Source organism: Camelus ferus, chromosome 20 (genome assembly GCF_009834535.1).
Source record: "Camelus ferus isolate YT-003-E chromosome 20, BCGSAC_Cfer_1.0, whole genome shotgun sequence".
In the NCBI taxonomy this organism is placed as follows: domain Eukaryota; kingdom Metazoa; phylum Chordata; class Mammalia; order Artiodactyla; family Camelidae; genus Camelus; species Camelus ferus.
Window position 1 is genome coordinate 38078615 of NC_045715.1, and position 22773 is coordinate 38101387.

General features: G+C 44.9%; 1 protein-coding gene across 1 annotated transcript in view; it reads right to left on the reverse strand.

Annotated features, from left to right (window-relative positions):
* The window catches only part of DST (dystonin), a 436433-nt gene that overhangs the window by 351467 nt on the left and 62193 nt on the right, over positions 1–22773 (reverse strand). The window contains 1 exon segment of the mRNA XM_032463323.1: positions 3165–3372. Within this exon segment, the coding sequence (XP_032319214.1) occupies positions 3165–3372 (208 nt within the window).

Below are 22773 nucleotides of genomic sequence, written 5' to 3' on the forward strand. Positions count from 1 at the left end.
CGATGTGTGACCCCATCATCAGTAAGACTTTCTGAAATGTAAATCTGATGATGTCATTGCACTGCTTAAAAATTGTTCAGTGATTTCCCACCACTGACAGCATAAAGCGTCCAGTCTCCTCAGAATGGCCCGAAAGCATCCTCGCCGTTCCCGCTATCCCCTACATGTCCCCCACTGATGACTTGCAGTTTCCATCTGAGCCCATTTTCCTACTGTGTCCTGGAGCCCCATCCCTCTGAAGTGACCCTCCCTTTCACCCTAACTCCGTCAACCGCACCTCAAGTGATGGTCCCCTCAGAGCCTTTCTGGAGCCTCCCTCGCCTCCCCACTCCAGCAAGTTAATCAGACCCTCCTCTGAGTTCTTTTAATACAGGTCCTCACAGCCATCACATCACAAATGATCTCTTTGTAACTGGCTCCCAGCACATCCCTTGTCAGGTTAGACTAGGACTTATTTAAAGGCAGAATTCTGTGCTTATCTTCATTTTATTCCACGGGCTCAATAAATATGTATTAAACGTGAGTGACTGACGGAATCCCACAGACCACATGGTCTTTCTGACTCTAGACACTAGCACCTTCAATTCTATTTTTACAACCTAAGCGACAAATAAGAATCTCAAACTTTCAATTACTTTCTTACCAAGTAACAAACACTACGGACATCCTCACATCATTTTGTACCCTCACCCCGTCTCTTACTAGGGATGAACTTCACAGGCGGGCTGAGTTTCAGGCAAAATGTGAACATGTCTAATAAAATTAGAAGTTGAAGTCTTCGTGGTATGTTTTCACAGCATGAAATTCCCTCAGATGCCCTGTTCCCTCATGCTGGGTGACCTGTGGCAAATTTAACACCTAATATATCTGAATTTCATATTTTAGCCATGTTATGATTAAACAGATATTTGTAGCCTGGCCCCTGAGTGTACATTCCATGTGTAATTATTGTTATGATTTATGCAGTCAATTTGCCAATATTTATTTTAAACAAGGTGAGTAGTACCCTTCCATACCAGGGCTGCTCATTCTGTTTGTGGGGTTTTGTTCAGTTCTATTTTTTGAAGAATAAATATAATCTCCAAACTACGAAACTCTTGAGGTCGCAAGTGCACCACTGATTTCATGGCAAACGTTTTACAATGAGGAAGATGTGGCCCCTGCCCTCACGTAGCCTACAGCCCGTTTGTCCACTGCACCCCATCAGAACCCCCCATTCCTACACTCCCTCTCCACCGACGGGATTCTGACCCTAGTGCCAGCAGCTTCTCATGAGTCTGTCTAGTAGTTTATATGATCTCATTCCCCCAACAAACACCTCCCCTTCCTTCTCTCAGAGCCCTTCCTTCAGGGGGAGGGTTTGGCTCAGTGGTAGAGCGCATGCCTAGCATGCATGAGGTCCTGGGTTCAATCCCCATTCCCTCCATTCAAATAAACAGATAAATAAATGAACCTAATTACCTGCCCCCACAAACAATATTTTTAAAAACTAAAAAAAAATTTTTAAAAAGAGCCCCTCCTTCACTACCAGAAGCAAAAGCAAACTCTCCATCCCTCCCACCTCCATCTAAACACTCAGGCCAGGAGAACCTTCTTCTTTCCATTAAAAATGCCAAGAACAAGCATCCTGTCTTGATGGCCCAGGCTTTTTACAAAGCCCAGTAACTTCCCATCACCCTGCTTTCACCATCTTCCCTTTCCGCTGAGGCAGATACCTGGTACCCGCACTGTTTCCTCCTCTCCCCTGCGAGGGTATCCTGACAGGGCCAGGAGTAAGGCCTGGGTGACTAAACATTTTCTGGTACTCACCCAGCTCTCCCCTCTCTCCCAGGCCACCCCCTCACTCTCACTTGGCTCCCAGACTGTCTCCATCCCCCACTCCGGTGCCACCCACCTCTTCAAAGGCCTGGGGTGAGACCAGCCAGCATCTCACAACAGAAGCCAGAAGAAACTCAAGGCTGTTGCCCCAGAAACCCAGACTAGAGACTGGCTGCCTGGGCGCTGTTTGTTTTTCCCGGAATCAGAAAACCCCACGGTGGGGACGCTAGGGGGACTCTCAGCCGCCATGGTGGCTGGGATCTGAGCTAGTCCCCTCCAGCCCCCCGGAAGGAAGACAGGTACCAAGTGTGCATCATGGTGGGAGGCAGAAACTGGGTGGGAAGGGCTCCAGAGTCGAGACTGGGAGAGGGCGGTGGGCGGGGAGTGTGTGGGGGGCCAGATCTGCTGCAAAAACCAACTCTGATAAACACCAGGCCTTTGGTGTTTGGCCTTTGGCCTTTGCAAGAGAGCCCCAAAAAACACACCCCAACCTATCCATTACCATGCCTGGGGGAAAACAATCATTGAGGGAGGGAGAGCCACCCCAGAACGCAAGTCGCACGCGCAGATCACAGACACACAAAGCACCCAGGCACCGCAGGCTGGAGGATTGATTTCCACAGGGGCTCATCTTTCAGCTGGGTAGAACAAGCCATCACTTCTGGGACTTACAGCCAGCGCAAGGGAACACCGGGTAACAACAGAAACACTGGCGCCTCCCATATATTAATTAATCAGGAATGCAGGATGGCTAAACTCTCAAAAGCACCAGAACAGAAGCTGCTACGAACAGGATGCTGACAGAGATGTTACATTTAAAAAAAAAAAAAAAAAAAACCCACCCAGAAACAGCATCTAGGTTGCTAGAACACCCTCTGCAGTCCTGGGTACCAGAACCCGGGGATCTACCCCTACTCTGAATCTGGTCAGTGTTCCTGGGCAAGAGTGGAAACGAAGCTTCCAGCAAACACACTGGGAATCACTGAGTGAATACTTTAAGATTGTCACGATGGCTACTGCACATATAGAGGAAACTTTAATGCAGATGCCTGTCAATATCCCCTTACATTTCCAAAATATCGATTCATCCAACCAGAAGACAGGGCCAAACAGCTTAGTCACCAGCAGGCAGCGCAAATCGCTCTTTCGATAAATCGGGACATAGAGTAAACATGGCCCTCCTCCCCTCCACCCACCTTGAGCACAGATCTCTGCCCGGCGCCTCAGCTCCCAGCCAGATACGGCCCCCCCTCCCCGGCCCCCCTCCCCCGGGAGCAGATGGGTAAATTTCCGCAAATCTCCCCCTCCCCCCGGGCTCCATCCCCTCCCCACCCCAAGGCTCTTACCTGCTATCCTGAGCACTGCTCTCTCCGCGGGGTCCAGCACCGAGCCCCCGTGGATCTTTCTCTTCGATCTCTCATGTTTAGGCAAATTCCAGGGTAAGGTGTCTCCGGGAGCTGGAGATGCAGAGCCGGATTTCTGACTGAAATCATCCTCGTCGGAAAAATCCGCAGAGGAAGACATGGAACAGCGATAGGACGCGTTGCCGGAACTCTACAGAGGACGACACGGAAAACAAGAGTCAGCAGCCAGACACTCGCGTCTGCCCGTGCGTTTCAGCAGCCCCGTCCCGGCCCCCACGCCGAGTCCGGCGTCCCGCACCATCCCCTGCGCGGAGGGGGTCCCCACCCCGGGGCGGACGCCCAGGGCTCACCATCTCCCCTCCGCCGCCGCGCCGACACCAGCCACGACACCGGGGCGGTTCCGATTCATGGACGATTCACACACAAGTGTGTGGCCTGTGGGTCCGGCCACCGGCTCACAAATGACTGGCCCAACAATGAAGCCAGAATCAACAGCCTTCCTGTGCCGAATCTATAGTATCTGGCTCCCCCACCCGGCCGGGACACACATTTTCCATCACTAGACTGCTGGTTAATTCATTAGCGCAACTCACTCCAAGTCTCAAAAACAAAGCACAAATGCAGGATGTCGGGTCCCAATTCCTTTCCGTTCCAATTGCCTCCCCCACCCCGGAGTCTCCCCTCTGACCAGGTCTGAGCCTCTACGTCCTCTTTATTGGATTTTCTTCGTGAGAGAAAGCTGGTACCCCGAGCGGCGCGAGGAGGGAGGAAGGACCGATTGCCAGAAGAGCCTTTTCTTAAGACCCGGAGGACACAAAAGGCAGAATCCGAAGGCAGTGCCAATAAACAAACATCTGAACTCAGTTTAGAGTTCTTGGGATAATTTAAACTTCTAGCAAAGGAACAGCTGCCAGTGATGTAAATGAGAATGATGCAGTGCAGTGACAGGAAACAGCTCCTCTCCGCCCCAGGTCCTTACACGGTGAACCGAGAAACACGGTGCTCTGACCCTCGTGCTGTGCCCGCGCCCGGTCCTCCCTCCACGGAGCAGCAGGAGCAGCTCTGCAGGGCGTTACCTCACATCAAAGGGCTGTGTCCCCGCAGGGGAAAAGGCACCCAGACGTCGTTCCTTCCTCCTCGGTGGGGTTAAGTTTGTGATGATTTAGGGGGCCGCCGGCTTACCATGGAAACAAGGATGCTGACGGTCTGTGCTGTGGACGGGGTTCTCAGTAAGATCAAGCACCCAAGGGAAATCGCCACTTTCCCATGGAGAGCTCTGCTGAGGCTCACGCTCAGGAAGCAAACTGGAATTCCTGAAACGCCTCAGGTCCCTAAGAAGCGAGTGGCAGGCAGGAGCCAGTGCGGGCTGCTCCGATTGGAGCAGAAACCCTGGGCTGCTCACCAGACCAGTGACAACGGCAGCAAAAAACAGGCCGTGTGACAACATCCCAAGGCAGGTGGAACAGAGCGTAAGTGAACTGGGACCTCACCTTGGTCTATTCAGCCATGTCCCTATGCACTGTCAACACCACCATCTTTTTTAACTTCTGATTTTTTATTGAAGTCTAGTCAGTTTATAATGTGTTAATTTCAGGTGTACAGCATAGTGATTCAGTTTTGTATTTATATATATATATATATATATATACACACATACACATTCCCTTTCAGATTCTTTTTCATTACAGGCTATTACGAGGCATTGAATATAGCTAGCTCCCTGTGCTATACCGTAGGACCTTGTCATTTATCTATTTTATATAACACCGTCATTTTAAAAGTACACATAACATTTCCTGGAAAATAAAGCATCCAAAATTTCTCTTTAGGTTTACTCCTTCCTCCAAAAGCAGTCTTCCATTTTCTTTTACATGACATGTCATCACTTTGGCTACTCTAATTAATTTATTTAGCTTTTGTGTGTTTTCCTCGTGGCAATAATGTATTCAGCAAATAAATAAGTAAAATTGATTTTCTGTATTCGCTGGAGTCCCCAGAGAGTGGTGAGTGGCAGCAAGTCAGGCTCGGCAGGCTACTTTCAACCTACTTTATTTTCCAGGCTTTGCTGAAAATTCACCTTGAGCTCTCTGGGGTTGTGTTGGCTGGATCCGTGGAAAGTGGGGACATTCTTAAAGACTTTCTCAAGAAGTGATTGGGTTCCCTTGGTTGCCTTCTGTCTTCCTGAAAGTGGCTTCCTACCTACCTGTCCTTACGTAAGGTCATCCTTTATCCGTGAGGTTCAATTTCTTGTAGTTGCCTGCACCCTTTCAGTGAGTATAGTAATTTGATTGTTTACCTCTACAGACAGATGTGGGGAGTAACTGTGAAAGGACTGCTCCTTTCCCAAAACCACTGGGGGCTGATTTTTGTAGAGAGAGTAAATGTTTTTAATGGGAGAGTCTCAGCTGATTGAACAGCAAAATGTGATTGATACCATGACATAAGACCCATTCATCACATGTAGCCAGATGGGAACAGGGACTCCCCTGGACCCAAGGGTGTTGGCTGGGGCCGCCTTCTCATCTGGAGGTATCCTTGGTAAATGGATAAAAGAGAAATGAAACAAGACAACCAGCAACACCTCTTTCAGCAACACAGAGGGAAATACAGACACACAGACAGAGGGAAATCATGCTGATGCACATGTGGTAAAGTCCCTCCCAAGCTACATGACTCAAGTGTTTTCGCACTATTCAGTTTTAAAAGCATTATTCAGTTCTTCCCCACAATAACTGTCATCAACACTTCTTACATATAAGGTAAATGATCCACCATTAGGCCCAATGGAACCTTGAAAATTGAGAATGGATTTAAATGACACTGCTTTGAAGTCCACTGATCCTCTAAAACTATTCTTTATTGATTTGAAATGACTTGCCGATTCACGTCACTACTTTAAAGGTTGTAAGTGTGAGTGTGAGAGGACTCAGACATAGAAAACAAACTATGGTTACCAAGGGGGAAAGGGCGGGGAGGGATAAATTAGGGGTTGGGGAGTAACAGATCCACACTACTGTATATAAAATAGATAAACAACAAGGACCTACTGTAGAGCACAGGGAACTCTATTCAATTTCTTGTGATAACATATAATGGAAAAGAATCTGCAAAGAAAATACATATAAAAAAAGTCAACAAAAAATTTTTAAAAAGAGTATAAGAGGATAGCTCTCCTTTCTTTTGGAAAAAGCAACCAGGTTCTCTAACCCGAAGTCCAGAGCCTTAACTTTGATCTGGGGCTTGGAAAGTAAGACAAAGCAGGACGGCCCTTGGGACCAGCAGAAGCTCCAAGTCCCTGTTAAAATAAATATATGTCCATCAACAGGAGATTGGTGAAATAAAGGACAATATATCCATACCAGGGACTACTCTGCAGTAATTAAACAAAAATGTTATTGAGCTACATTTAGCAAAGTGAAAAGAGTTCACATAGAATGATTCCTTTATGGGGAGGGTACGGCTCAGGGGTAGAGTGTGTGCCTAGCATGCACAAGGTCCTGGGTTCAATCCCCAGGACCTCCATATAAGTCAATAAATAAATAAAAAGCCTAATTACCTCCCTCCCCCAACAAAAAAAATTTTTTAAGAGTTTTTAAAAATGTTAATGGGAATTTTTTTTAAAGAATGATTCCTTGAATGTGTGAGGGGGAGGCATAGACAGATAGATGATTTACAGATAAACAGGTAGACAGGTGATCGGTAGTTAACTATTTACCAGCATGTAAACAGCAGTGATCTCTGGGTGATGACTAATATTATTAATGAATTTAATTTTATTCCTTACAGTGTTTTAATCCAAGACAAACAGGACACAAAAAGATGGCTAAAAAGAAAAAGACACTATATCAAGGATCAAAGAAAAAAATCTCAAAGGCTGTGGGAGGAAGTTACTATCTAAGATGGTGTTTTTAACTGTTCGGGGGCTCACTAACACCTCTGAAAAGTTGATGAAATCTGGGGAAACCTCTCGTTGACACAAAACACATAAGCAAACACACACAAGCTCTGCATATGATTTTATGGGGTTCACTGACCCACTGACCCCAGGTTAAGCTCCTAATTTTCACCATCAACTATCATCACCATGTGGCGTGTGTGCTGAGACCAAGAGAAACAGTTAAGAGTGCAGAGTATTCAGAAGAAAGGTAATTACGCTAGAAAGACAAAGCTGAGCTAGGTCATCATGTTTTTAACATTTGGCCTTTTTTTTTTTTAAACTATGTAAAGCCCTATTAAATCTTTTTTCTTTTTAATTGAAGTATAGTCGGTTACAATGTGTCAATTTCTGGTGTACAGCATCATGTCCCTGTCATGCATATACATACATATATTTGTTTTCATATTCTTTTTCATTAAAGGTTATTTTAAGATATTGAGTATAGTTCCCTGTGCTCTACAGAAGTTATATATATATATATATATATATATATATATATATATATATATATATATATATATATATATATATATATATTATATATATGACTGAGACACCTCTGGACTGACATTAGATCTCTAGACCAAAAAAAAAAACCCACCAGGTTGTGAGAAACCAAAAATCCATGTATTGTGTCTCATTACAACCTAGCCATTAAGGCAGTTTCAACAATTGAATTAGATCACCAAAAGCTTTAAAATGATTTTCCGAAATGCCAACCCATTCACATGGTATAAAAACAACTCAAATCTCCTAAAGCCAGGATAATTACATAATGTGATATTTTTAGAAGGGGAACTAAACAATAACTTCGCTAACTGAAACCCCGGTGGGGGAGCTGAGGTAGATACAATGGACCTGCCTCCCCTGGAAACCGGCCAGGCTTAGCACCCTGGTCTGCAGGAAATTACCTCTGCACCCAGCATCCTCTAAGGGCGACGAGAAACAAGTGCAGAGATTAGGGCTTTCAAGTAGCCAGACTTCTAGAATCCCAGAGGCTGGACAGTGGACTTTCACAAACCCACGTGCTTGAGATTCATGAATATTTCTGTAAGCATATTTCCAAAAATTTAACCAAAAGAATAAAAAGCATCTGAGGAATCAGTAAGACAAATTCAGGCTGCGAGGCATTCTACAAGATAATTATCCTGGACTTCTCAAAAAAAAATAGGAAAAAGGTCAATGTCAGGAAACAGACACACCCCAGAAGCAGGGACTGTTTAAATGGAAAAAGACAAAGTGTAACAACCTTGATGGGAGTCTGTATTTCTTTTTGAGCTCAAAAGTCACATTAGGGACAACTGGGAGACTCTGAAAGTGGACCACGGATTGCCTTCAAATTTTCTGTACACCTAAATGTTTTCAAAATGAAGAGTTGCAAAGAAACACAAAATAAGGGCTTTTTTTTTTTTTAAGTGTTGCTCAGTCCAGGCCTGTTCTCACCAGATCAGATCCACCCAACCCACCCCATTCCAAGCACACGGTGACAGCACCCAGCTAAGTGACCTCTCGTCACATTTCCTCATAGACACTTGGAGAAGCATGGAAGCCGGACCGACAACAAGACCTCAGAGCAAGGTGGTCTGCCTGCCTCAGTCCTGAGCACAGTGGATGGAAGCCGAGAAAAGTGCCCCTGGGTTAGGCATTCAACACACAATCCAGTGAACACAAAAGCTGGTTTCATATCGCATCATTGATTGTATTTTATATAAACTGAAAAAAAGACATCAAAATTTCAAATAAGTGTACCACTGTATATAGCACAGGAAACTATATTCAATTTCTTGTAATAACATCTAATGGAAAAGAATCTGAAAAGAATATAAATGTATGTACCTATGTGTATAACTGAATCACTTTGCTGGACGCCTGAAACTAACATTGTAAATCAACTACACTTCAATAAAAAAATGTTTTAAAAATTCAGAATAAGTGAAGATCCAATTTTATTTAAAATTCCACTGCTTAGATAAGTACAAAAACTCACTTCTTGCATAGGGTATAAAAATACATGATATGGCCCAAGACTATTCTTCCATACTCATTTTCTATTTGGAAATAAGTCAAAAAGCAAGGGCATGTTATCTGATTTTAGGGATGCCCAGGAAAACCATCCCTCTCACAAATCAAGAGATAACAGAAGAAAACAGTTAAGGAAAATGGGGGGGGGGGGGGAAGGGTTTAACCCCTTGAAGACAAAATGACTTACGGAAAACTTTGGGGATCATGTGCTTGTTTCTGTTTAAAATTTTTTCAGAGCGAGCTGAATCACGCAATTCAAGCACTCTTTCATCAGATAAGTAACTCTTTTTAAAATTATTTTATTTCTTTTAAAATTGAAGTATAGTCAGTTACAATGTGTCAGTTTCTGGTATATAGCACAATGTCAAATAAATAACTCTTAATCAGCCTCTCAACTGGAAACCACCTTTAAACAGTAAAGGCGGGAGGGGGCCTTTTTGGTGGGGTCTAGACTGGTTCTCAGTCTCTCCTTTGAGGGGAGACTTGCGGGATCCTTAACTCAAAGAGGATGGGGAATCTGATGGAGCTGGAGAAGAGAGGTCAGAGGGAGGGGAGGCTGGAAGGTTCCTGGATCTGATCAGGGAGAAGGTTTTGGGCAGAGAGTTAGGGAAGTCAAAGGTTTCTTTCTGGGTGGAAGACCCAGTTCATCAGCCCCTGAAATGAGAGCACTGGGGTTTAGGACACAAATTCTGCAGGGTAGAAAGATTGTGCACTGGTTAGAGTGTTCCTTGGTGTTCTGTTTCTGGGCCGACAGGGCTCGCCAATGGGACACAGGGAGGAGGACCTCACCATCTTTCTCCTCCTGCTGGCTGAGACGCTCTGCAAGGTAAGTATCAAAGGCTCACTTCCCCAGCAGCCTGGCTTAGGATTCTAGGCAGTCTTGGCTCAGCTCCAAGACATTCTGCAAGACTTCCTTCCTTTCAGTTTAACCAGCAAGTTCTAACTCTGCACATCACTTACTGAGTGACTGCAGTCAGCGGCCATACGATGCATTTTCACTCATTATCTTATTTAATACTCTGGAACCCAATAAGGAAACATGTTTAGGGAGGGTAAGTCTCTTATACACAGTCATGCTGTGAGTAGAAGGCAGAGCCTGGATCTCCATCTTGGTCCTTTGGGCCCCAAAGCCTGTGTCATCAAGGGCCCTGGAACGTGGTCCCAGGCACTTGGAGGAACATCCCTCAACGATCTTACCAGGTATTTGGAGCCCCCAAAAGGATCAGACTAGTTCTGTGTTCAGTTCAGCCCAAAGCATGGAAGGTGACCCGGAGACAGGTATCTATCTGTTCACAATAAGGAAAAACCATCCAAAAAGATGCAACTGCTCATAAGAGGAAAGGTCAGCTTTGGGTGGCAGTGGGCTCCTTCCAACTGGAGGGACCAAGCCTTCCCTGAGGGGAACAGTTATCTCTCAACACCAAGATTCTCTGGTCCTGTGGGCTCTCACACCTCCATAATCCTCTCCCCCAATAAATTACAAATGAAAGAAAAACTGTGTTCAGTATCAAAACGCCACAGTTTTTGAAAACTGTAAAAAATCTTTCACATGTTTTTGCAAGTCCACCTTAACAAAATCATCTTAAAATTGGAGAAACAGAGGCATCAAGAACCGGTTTGTATTTGGGCATCAGCAAATAGACTTTCCAAACTGAGGAAGGACACTGTAAAGAATGTGCTTAAAAGAAAAGCAAAACAGAGCTCTGAAAGTAGCCCCACAAAACAGAAACATGTTAGGAAGACAATGAAAAACATCTTTACCTAGAGAATGCTTAATCTTCTGTTTCAAATGGATGTTTGTTTATGTCAATCAATTCAAAATATGTCTTAATAACCCACAAGCTTCTGCCTTGGAGGAGCTTAACAGCTAACTGGGAGAGTGAAGGTGATAAGTCAGCCAACGTATAATTAAATATTTTCATCTTGTCTTTACACATTACGCTGAAAAATACGGCTTCTAGTGGAATAATATACATATATACATAAAAATATGGCTTATCACACAAAGTCAATTAGGAGAGAGGGCTGGTTCAGGAACAGACTGGAGAATCTGTGGTCCTTTTGGAAGCCAGGATGGAGATGCAGGTGTTCCCTCAACACCTTCCTTCCTCCATCAGCGACATACCCAAACCTGTCCACACTGATAGAGCCACCCTGCAGATGCATGACGCTGGCCTGCCCACTTTTAAAAACAAATTAATAGCAAACATTTTTTTAAACTTTATTTATTTTATCTCTAGGGGAGAGGGAGGTAATTAGGTTTATTTATTTATTTATTTTTGGAGGAGGGACTGGGGACTGAACCCAGGACCTCCTGCACGCTAAGCATGCGCTCTACCACTTGAACTATACCCTCCCCTCAATGGCAAACATTTCTTAAAAATTGGGCACTTGACATGAAAATGCAGGTGTGCAATGTCAGTTCTAGCAGTAGTTTCCCCTTTTTTAGAAAGAACGTAACGCTATCCAGGCTGACACAGTCCCTACCTGGCCACGTTATCCATTTATGACACCTGCCCCTGCAGGCATCTGATTCTGCACCCCTGGCAGAAATGAAGGCACGGGTGATGTTGTTGCATTCAGAGATGAAGAAATGACAAGAGCGGGGGAATGCAGGGATACTGGTGATAAACAAAAAAAAGTGGATGGCGGTTTAAACATAAAGGAGAAGAGAACTGGAGAGGAGGAGACAAAACAAAACAAAAAGAAGAGGGCTCCCTAAAGATCTCAGTTAAATTAGTGTCAAGATGAAATGGGTGGCACCCTGTTCCTACTGACGTCCCAGTGCTGATCAATTCTGCTCCATCCCCCGCCAAGAACCAGGAAACGGACCCGCTAGGGGGCTCAGGCAGCACTGGCTCATAATCTCTGTGAATCGCGCTGGACCACCTCCCTCACCACTGCTGCTGAGTTGGCAGCTTTTGGTCCTGCCCCTACCTGCGGTCAAGCCTGCTCCCCCCAGGTTTCTCCTGTCCTTGTCTAGGTCACAGGGAAGCTGGGATACCAAGGACTCTAGACAGCCAGGACCTGCTCTGACTTCTGTTAGGGAAAAGACGTGGGCTCTGATCACTCACGCAGATCTCTCAGGTATTAGCCCAGGATGTTCTCAGAGACCGAGCCCCAGCCAGCATCTTCGCTGTCTGGTCGTAAGGTTAAAGACGTGCCCGACACGGTAGAGACTGGACGTCGGGTAAACGCTTTATGACCCTGGGAAACTGCTGGGCCTTGCTGGGCTTTGTTTTCTTATCTGAGAAATGGGGAACAGTACATAAGACACAGGGCTGGTGTGGCAGAATCAGCAGTAAGAATAAGTCGACCTGCAAAGTGCTAAGAGCAACACCCAATGGGTAGAAACTTCAGCATCATGTGATGTGAGCTACTCACACTTGTGTGATCCGGGCACAGAGGACTAAGTCCAGCTGAGCCAATGTGACTGTCACTCCAGGAAATTCAAAACAATAAACAGAGACGCAGACACTGGAAGTTACTGGCACGAGGTCATGTGAATAGCCGCTCTCAGGAGGCGAGGTCCATGTCGTCCCCTCATGCTCCCTTCCCAACCTCGGTTTCTGAACCTTCAGTTCTTTGGGATACCCTTGTATCTGTCCAATACATTCCTCTCTTTCTATTCTTTTAAATTCAATTAGGGGTCGGCAGGAGAGTATAGCTCAGTGGTAGGGTACATGCCTAGCATGCAAGAGGTCTTGGGTTCAATCCCCAGGACCTCCATTTAAAGATAAATAAGTAAATAAATCTAATTCTGCCCCCCCCCCAAAAATAAAAAAAAAATGCAATTGTTTTTTCCTTTAAATTCATTGTCTCTGTTGTTGGAGATGACAATAACAAAAAACTTAGACAAATACATTATATAAAACAAGCAATTATACTCAGTTCTTCCCTGTTGAAACATAAGCAAGGCTATGTCTCTGTACCTTCATTTTCATTACCTGCCTTCATTAATGAGACTGCGAATAACAGCTTTTACACAGCTATTCTCTCCCTGCACTTACTGCTGCAATTAAGTGGCACAATTACTTTTCCATTTAAAAAAAGGTTGTTCTTATTGCACTGAAGCCAAGTCCCTGTAACTTTAAGTGCCTGAGGGCATTTCCATCGCCACTTCCTGAGGACAACGAAGTCTGTTCCATGTATGTTCAGCGAAAAATAACCCGGTGCCGTAAGCCACAGCTGACTGGGACGTGAGGAGGTCCACTGCCTCAGGGCTGGCTTGCTGGAAAACGCTGCCCTCATAATGAGGATGCTTCGGGCTGGAGGGTGGACCCCGTCCAATCACAGCCTCCCTTCTGGGGAATAAGGGCTACGTGCATCCCAAATGCCCTTAACGAAGAGTTGAGTGTCCCTAAGATCTGCTGCCCATCCTGGTCTCTCAGCACTTGAGATGCATCCACGTGGTCCAGAGCCCCTGCATCTCCGCTAAGGGCCACCCCAGGTTTCCTTTGGTCTTTGAAACAGATCTCTCTTTCAGAAGGTCATGTGGGTCTGTCCCTTTCTCGCTCTATCCCTGGGGGAGGCTAGGCATCTGGGAAGGAAACAGAAACAGCCTGCACGCATCATACCTGACTTTTATCCTCCACGAATTTAAACCTGCTGAGGCTAAGTAGTTATAGTAAAAGGCAGAGGGCTCTGGGGAAGAAGACTTTCCCCAGCCTAAAAAAGAGGCCCTCGGGCTAGATGGAGCATCTGTGGATCCTGGAGGATGCTTCTTGAGTCCCAGAAGACGATCAGAGACAGTGGTGCCTAGTGTCCAGGGGGACAGGCCACGTGGTTAACCTCTCAAAAGACCCCTGTCCTGAGAGTGACCCACAGCATCCTCGGGGCCCGTGGAGCAGCCAGGGGGTTGGGGGGGACAGCACAACCTGCAGGCACACATGTTCCCTCCTATCCCGGCACCCTGACCTCGTATAGGACCGTGGAACCTTAACACAACTCTAAGAGCTCCGAGGTGGAGGAAGTGAGTTGCCAGGTGGGCAACCGGGAGTCAGACCCTAAGTTGAGAGGAAAAAAGAGAAAGTGATTTATCTCACAGCAGAGCTTACAGCCTAAGAGTCAAACTTGCTGTGTGCATGCATCCTGACTTTGGATCCCAGGCATAGGAGTGGCCCCCATGACCATCTGCTGAATGCACCCAGGGGCCCAGCAGAGGGTCCCGGGGGCGGAGAGACCCAGAGAAGACGTCCTGCCAAGCAGGGTGAGAAATGCCCTGAGTGTCTGTCTGTCTGTCTGTCTGTCTGTCTGTCTGTCTGTCTCTCACGCACACTCACACAACAAGACCACCTCCTCCCGCCTCTCCTCCTTGCTCCAGCAGCATTTTTCATTTTAAGGCTCCTTTGGATGATTCTAGTACCAGAGAAGAGGGAGCGTGCTTGCTGACTGCCACCTCGTTCCAAAACGGGTATCAGGTAACTAACAAGGTGGCAGTGGGGAGAGGGGAGAAGGCTGTGGGGGCTGACAAGTTCTCTAGTCGGTGCCCCAGAGCTGGGGAGAGCGTGGGGTGCTTAGACAGATAAGGTGGGAGCAGCAGCAGGTGAGGCTGGGGAAGCAGGTGGCGGGTGGAGGTCATGCAGCGCTGGAGCCTGACTGGACAGTGTAGGAGTCGGACTGCCAAGGAAGGTGGGTGGTAAGTGTGCGTCCTGATAGACTGGTGACCGTGACAGCCATGGAGGGACTGGACTGCGGAGTCTAACTCAGACAAGATTAGGTGGCAGTTACTGTGACTGTCCAGCAAATGATGACATTTGAACTGAACCACGGCCGTGAAGGATGGAAGGATGTTGGAGAAATACTGAGAGACTGGAAAAAGGGCAGGTGAGAGGCAGGCTGGGCTGCGGCTGCTGCAGCAGAGGTCAAGGCAGTGACCTGGAAGGAGCAAGAAGGCTGGGAGTCAGGCCTTGGTGTTCCCAGCGGGGAGCTAGAGAGGGGCCAGGGAGAAATGAGGGGGTCCCAGACCCATCATACAAGGAGGCACGAGGCAGCCAGCCCTCCAATGAGCCCCGGAATGAGTGCATGTTGATTCAGACTGGCTTAAGGAGAAGGCTGGCCACCCTCCAGGAGACCCTCATTTCCCTCCAACTTGGACCCTGGCCCTTGGCACTGCAGGGAGTGACCCAGGAGCTGCCCTGAGGGAAGCTGTGAGGCTCTGTGGACCAAAGCATCCTGCATCTGTCCCCGCCTCCCACATGGACCAAAGCATCCTGCATCCATCCCCGCCTCCCACATGGACTAAAGAATCCTGCAACTGTCCCTGCCTCCCACATGGACCAAAGCATCCAGCATCTGTCCTCCCTCCCTCCTGCACACAAGAACAGGCATGTGCTACCAATCATGCTCACTGTCCTTTCACACAGAGATTGTACCGAAGAAGCTCATAGACAGACATGCCATTTACATATATTTCTTGTGACGTTGTATGAGCCGTGATATTACATGACTTAAAAACCCCAAAACAATACTCATATTTTTCTGACTTTCATTGTCTCTAACAAGTAAACATGTCAACTCTCCCCCCTATGCTTTAAAAACAAATTCATTCCTTCTTCCACAGAGCCTTCTGCACAGTTCTTATCACTTATAATCCTGTGTCCCTCCACCCCATCACCCTTAGTCATATTGAACACTTAGGATTTGTGTGAATTCCAGTGTCCACTTTCCTCCCCTTCCCAGCTGCACTCCTGACCCCGAAATATTGCTTGAGGGTTTTTTCCTCCTCTCTTCCTCAACTGGTGCTTTCCCAGCCAGTCTGAGAGCTTCCTCCAACAATAACAAAACACCAAGAATTTTTCTAAATTCCAGAAAACCACATGACAAATCCTATCAGAAACACAAACACAACATGGAATAAATGGGGAGCCCGTATGGCCCACTATATTTCTTCCTGAACTGGTCCTGTGTCTGTATCCACAGTACAGCTGGATACAGCTGGAAAGTTAGCAGGTGAAGAATCCTGCTCTCTTAAAAAATCTATTCAATGAAAATCATTATTTATTAGTATGATGGTTAATTTTACACATCAACTTGGTAAGGTCATGGCACACAGTTTTTGGCAAAACATCAGTCTAGATGTTGCCGTGAAGGTACTTTTTTAAATATGGTTTTGAGTACAGCAACTCCATACTGTGGGTGGGCCTTGTCCAAGCAGTTGAAGGCCTTCAGAGCAAAGACAAAGGTTTTCTGACAAAGAAGAAATACTTCTCAAGAATGCAACACAGAAACCCAACCTGAGGTTCCAGCCTGACATCCTGCAGAATTCGGACTCAAGACTGCAACATCAACTCTTATGTGAATATCCACCTGCTGACCTGTCCTGCAGGTTATAGATTTGCCAGCCCCATGAACACGTGAGATAATTCTTCCAAATAAATCCATGTGTGTGTGTCCCACAGGTTCTGTTTCTCTGAAGAACCCTAACTTTACTCACATCCCCCGCAATCCAAGGAAGGAGAAAAACCTAGTATAATTCACATTTCACGGGAAAGGAGACCAGGCAGGACTCTCACCAGACTGAGTGAGGGGCCATGGCGTTTCCTCCAGCCCCTTTGTTCAGCACCTCTTCTACCACAAGAACATGATTTATTCTCACTGACCTCATATTCTAAATGCGGTTGATCACACCTAATTCCTTGGCTGTTAGACAGTCTTAAAATGAGATACTGTGTGTAAAACATCTAACACAACACCTGCCCAGCACATGATACTCAGTACGTTTTTACAGCATTTCATTCTAAGAGAAAATGATAAACTGAAAACCAGATTAAAAGTACTTACAACGGCAGTGATTGTATTACAAAAAGTGTTATCATTCTGAGGACTCAAAAAAATGTTTTCACCTCCCTTCACACCCCCTGTACACTGATGCCTAAAATCCCAGCAAAAACAAAATTCAGTCTTTTGGTTTAAAGCCTTTTATGTCTGAGCCACCTTCTCGTAGACAGAAAATAGTAAGTGCTATCAGTCATTCACATTTTAGTATGAATAAGGTCATGAGCATAACTGCTGAGGGATATTTTGATAAAAGGAAGAGGGAACATGGAGGCTCCTACAGGTAAAGCAAAATTAACTCTATTTCCCCTAGGGCCAGTCCTGAGTCTCAGAGACACAGATTCAAGGAGCCAAATGAGTCTCTGTACTAACAGAACAACAGCCTGGCCCTAATTCAGAGTACAGCTCAAGAGAATACTGCCTGGGTGGGGCAGAGGCTGTTCATTTAAATGTGAAGATTGTCTCCTCGGCTTCCCTAGCGCAGAATTCAGGCTCTCACTCCCACTTTGCTGAGCCACAGAGGCAGACAGCCTCATCCTCTCACCTGCCTTCCCAGTTCTCCAGGGAGAACACAGTCTTTCTTGGGATCTAATGGAGTCAGATCTGCTACCAAACCCGGTGCCACAATGTCTGAACTTCTATTAGAGATTCACTCTGCAGGGTTCCTCGCCCTGTGACAGGCGTGTTAACGGAACAGACTTACTGGAGGGTTAGTAAAATACATAAAGGCACCCTAAGCTATTAGTAAATTGGACAGTTTCCCCCCAGGTAAGAATGGTGTGGGTCACCTGAAAGCAATCAAAGCCACGGGGAAAAGGCAGAAGACTGAAAAGGAGCACGACTGTTCACAGCCTTCTAACTTCTCTGCCGAACCGCCGCGAAGCAGGCGACCCACGGGTCAGGACTTCGGTTCCCAGCTGGGCCACTTACTGGTTTCGCGGCCCTGTGGCAAGTCCTAAGTCACAACTTCTGTGAACCCTGGATTTCTGGTCTAAGAATGAGAGTAACACCTGCCTCTCAGACTTGTTCTACAAAGGTAATACATCCAAGGGACTGAGGACCAAATCTAGCAAACAGGGGGACACTTTAAATGACAGCTATCATTTCAAAGAGCTGCCCCAAATCTGTCGACCGGGCAGAGAGTTCCTACAATCAGAGCTGCAAAGCCCTGGGCAAACTTCTAAGCCACTGGGAGCTTTTTAGTCCTTTTTTTTTTTTTTTAAATTATTAAAGTATAGTTGATTTACAATGTTGTGTTAGTTTCTAGTGCACAGCATATACTTTCAGTTATACACATATATATTCTTCTTCATATTCTTTCTCATTATAGGTTATTACAAAATATTGAATATAGTTCCCTGCGTTATACAGTAGGACCTTGTTGTTTACGTATAGTAGTGTGTACCTGTTAATCCCCAGTTCCTAATTTATCCCTCCCTCTCTTCCCCTTTGGTAACCATAAGTTTGTTTTCTATGTCTGTGAGTCTGTTTCTGTTTTGTAGATAAATTCATTTGTGTCCTTTTTTTAGATTCCACATATAAATGATATCACATAATATTTATCTTTCTCTGTCTGACTTATTTCACTTAAAATGATAATCTCTAAGTCCACGCATGTTGCTGCAAGGGGCATTATTTAATTCTTGTTTATGGCTAAGTAATATTCTATTGTATATACACCACATCTTCTTTATCCAATCATCTTGGATAGTGCTACTATGAACACTGGGGTGCATGTATCTTTTTGAATTAGAGTTTTCTCCAAATACATGCCCAGGAGTGAGATTGCTGAATCATAGGGTAACTCTATTTTTTAGTTTTTTAAAGAATCTCAATGCTGTTTTCTATAATGGCTGCACCAAATTATATTCTCACCAACAGTGTAGGAGGGTTCCTTTTTCTCTACATCCTCTCCAGCATTTATTGTTTGTGAACTATTTAATAATGTCCATTCTGACTGGAGTGAGGTAATACCTCACAGTAGTTTTGATTTGCATGTCTCTGACAATAGCAATGTTGAGCGTCTTTTCATGTGCCTGTTGGCCATCTGGATGTCTTCTTTGGAGATATGTCTATTTAGGTCTTCTGCCCATTTTTGGATTGGGTTGTTTGCTTTTTTATTTTTGAGTTGTGTGAGCTGTTTATATATTCTGGAACTTAAGCCCTTGTCAGTCGCATCATTTGCAAATATTTTCTCCTATTCTGTAGGCTGTCTTTTCGTTTTGTTTATGGTTTCCTTTCCTGTGCAAAAGCTTATAAATCTGATTAGGTCCCATTTGCCAGTCCTATCTTAATTCATAACTTAATTCAACTGGATTACTAAAAGGATTAGAAGTGATGGACAGAAAGCACGTAGTAGGTATTGAAAGAATGACAGCCATGCCATTCTTACTCCAAGTCCAATCTCTCCCTGTCCCTCAGCAGTCTCTCCCCTACAGAGGCTGGACTGAGTTTTTAAAAGCATCTCAGAGAATGTCATGCCCGCCCCCAAACCCTGCAGTGGCATCCTACTGCACCCCAAACCTTGTGCCCTCACAATCTGTCTTTAGACTTTTGCTCAAATGTCACCTTTTTAAAGAAAGTTCTTCCCTGACAACCTTATACTGTAACATTACCCTCCCCCATCACTCCACACCTCCCAACCAGCCGTGAACTTCCCCACAGCTCTGATCACCACCTGACACACTGTATCCATATACGTTCATCTGTGTGTTGTTTGTCTCCCCTGCTGGAAAATATGCTCCGGAAGTCCAGGGGCTTTGTTTTATTCCTGGTTTAGTCACCAGTTTCCCAGGGACCAACCCAGAGCATGCGCTCAGTAAATATTTGTGCAATGAAAAAATGAACTGAATGGAATCTGCAAAAGCATTTGTACCGCCTACCACACAGTAAGTGCTCAGTAAACACCGACTGCCTTCAAAAAGTCCCGTCCCTTCTGACTTCTCCTCCTGCTCCCCCCAATCAGTGCCTGTTTACTTGCCCTGAAGCTTGTCTTGGTTCAAAGCACAACAGAGTCTCACGACCCACAGTAGACGTTCCTGATCACACAGTGGAAGCGAAACCGTTCTCAGCAAGCTCACTGGGAGAACTAGAGACCCCAAGATCAGACGCAGCCCAGAGGGCTGGCAGGGCACCGTGCACCCTGCCCAGCCTCCCTACTCACCATCCAGGACTGTGGACAGGCCACCGAACCACTCTGAGCTCTGGTTTCCTAATCTAGAAAGAGGATCTGCTTCCTAGGGCTGCTGTCAAGACTACTAACAGGTGAGCTAATTAACACCCCCTGCCTAGCACAGAGCCCGGCTTACAGAGGAAGCGCTTCAGAAAAGCCAGCCAAGTGTTATTAGCATGACTCAGCACCAGCAAAGATGCTGTTGACGTGGAAGGTCTGTGTGTCTTTACAACTTTTCTTGTAGGAAAAAAGAACCACTTATTTATGGTTATCTCTGGAGCTACAGAGAGCTAATGATGTTCCAAAACAGGTTTTCACTGGATCTTAAGACAGGAAATAACGATAGTCCTTTGCTTATAAAAAGCAGCATTCTCATTTCCGAAGGCATTTCTCACTTCCTTGGTATCCTGAAATGTCCACACCTCAGACCTTCTGGTTCTTCTTGCTCTAATAACAAGATGAATTTGCCTGGAGTCATGGAGATTGCACGTATTCTAGAAACAAACGTAAGACATCTGTGTTGCCTGCTTAACACTCCCATAAATTCCAGAGACTATTATACAGGTTTTTTTCATGTAAAATGTCTGGGTTTTCTAAACTAATTTAAAACATGGGGGAGTCAGTTCATTTGATAAAACATATAAATACACATTTTTAATGTATATAAACCAGAAACTGACATATTGTAACTGACTATACTTTAATTTCTTTAAAAAGTATAGATATAAAAAATTTGAAATGTTTTAGCTATACTTGGCATATAAACAGAGAAACAACACAGCACAGAAGAGAGAACGTTCAACCAGGAGGCCCTGTTTCCAGTTGTGAGTCTGAAAGTCACCAGGTACCTGATGTTTGGCCTCTCAGGTCACTTTCTGGGCCTCATTTCCTCCAAGTGACAATTCAGGCTGAATGATTTTTGAGGTCCCTCAATTGTCCACAACTTCATTATTTCTAAAGTTTTTTGATGCACAAGTTCCAGTATCTTTAATATCTTGTCCTCAAACTTATAAAGACCCTATTTATGTAACGTATTTATCCTGAATTAAGTTTAAAAGCTAATGAATTATGAAAAGATACATGCACCCCAATGTTCACAGCAGCACTATATACAATAGCCAAGACGTGGAAACAACCTAAATGTCCATTAGCAGATGAGTGGATAAAGAAGTTGTGGTATATTTATACAATGGAATATTACTCGGTCATAAAGAATAAAATCATGCCATTTGCAGCAACATGGATGGACCTGGAGATTGTCATTCTAAGTGAGGTAAGCCAGAAAGAGAAAAATATATATAATATAATACCACTCATATGTGGAATCTAGAAAAAGAAGAAAGAAGACACTAATGAACTCATCTACAAAACAGAAACAGACCCACAGACATAATAAACTACCTCATGGCTACTTGGGGAAAAGGAGTGGGAAGGGATAAATCTGGGAGTTTGAGATTTGCAGATATTAACTACTATATATAAAAACAGATAAACAAATTTTTTCTGTAGAGCACAGGGGACTATATTCAATATCTTGCAATAACCATTAATGAAAAAGAATATGAAAATGAATATATGTATGTATACACACTACTGGGACATGATGCTGTACACTAGAAATTGACACATTGTAACTGACTATACGTAAGCTAAAAAAAAAAAAAAAAGAACACCTGCGAAAAAAAAAAGGTAAATGGAAAATATCCTCTCCTAATCCCATAACTCATCCTCCCCTTTGGAAGTAAGTGCCTTTTGCAATATAACATTTTTCAGCAAGTCTTTAATTCTCAAAAACAATAAATAAATAATAAATAAAACAGCTCAACAACCACAACTGCTGTTTCATAACTTATCTTGACTTTTTGGTATAAAAATATTACATCAATATTTTCTCCACTTGGGGTTTTATGTTCAGCTCCAAAGTGTAACAAATATTGTGCAATTAGGAAGTGGATTTGGCTCAGCTTGAAATGACAAATCTGTACTGAAATCTGAGATTTGAAAATAAGTGAGTCACTTAAGAACTTCTCAGTAGCCTATGTAAGCATGAGTTCAGCTGCGGGAAATGAAGGTCCTGTGTCATCTGCTTTAAGACTAAGAGATAAGCAGCAATGCCCACCCCCACCCACGTACTGCACAGCCCTAAGGAGAAATGAACTAGAAACGTACTAGATATGTAATACAAAGGGGATAAAAGTCATGTCCGGGCCCCCTGTCTGGGGGCGGGGGTCTACTTGGGCCCAGAAGCACAGCGGGAGCCAGGCTTTCCATGGCTATAGGGATGGAGGCTAGAGCTTTGGGGGACACACAGCTCTGATCTGAGAGACCTATTCTGGGAACTTCCTGAGTCCTACAAAAACAAGACAAGGGCTTCTCAGATATACTGCAGACTTGACATCCTAATATGCCTTCTCACTACACAATGCCTAAAATTACAGATAAAATAAACATAATGTAGTTTTTACTGCATCAGTGAGGTGGCAGGAAGGTGAGGTAAAGCCCCAGAAGCCAGAGAGACAGGAAGTTAAAGCACAAACACAGAGGTGAACCCGCTCATCCCTGTGACCTAAAGCTTCACCTTGATGGCCAAGCACCTGGGCGTGGAAGAGGGGAGAGCAAATCTGACTCCATGTTAGATCTGTTCTTTGGTTCTAACCCTGGGCTCTGTTTTCTGTGCTGAGTCA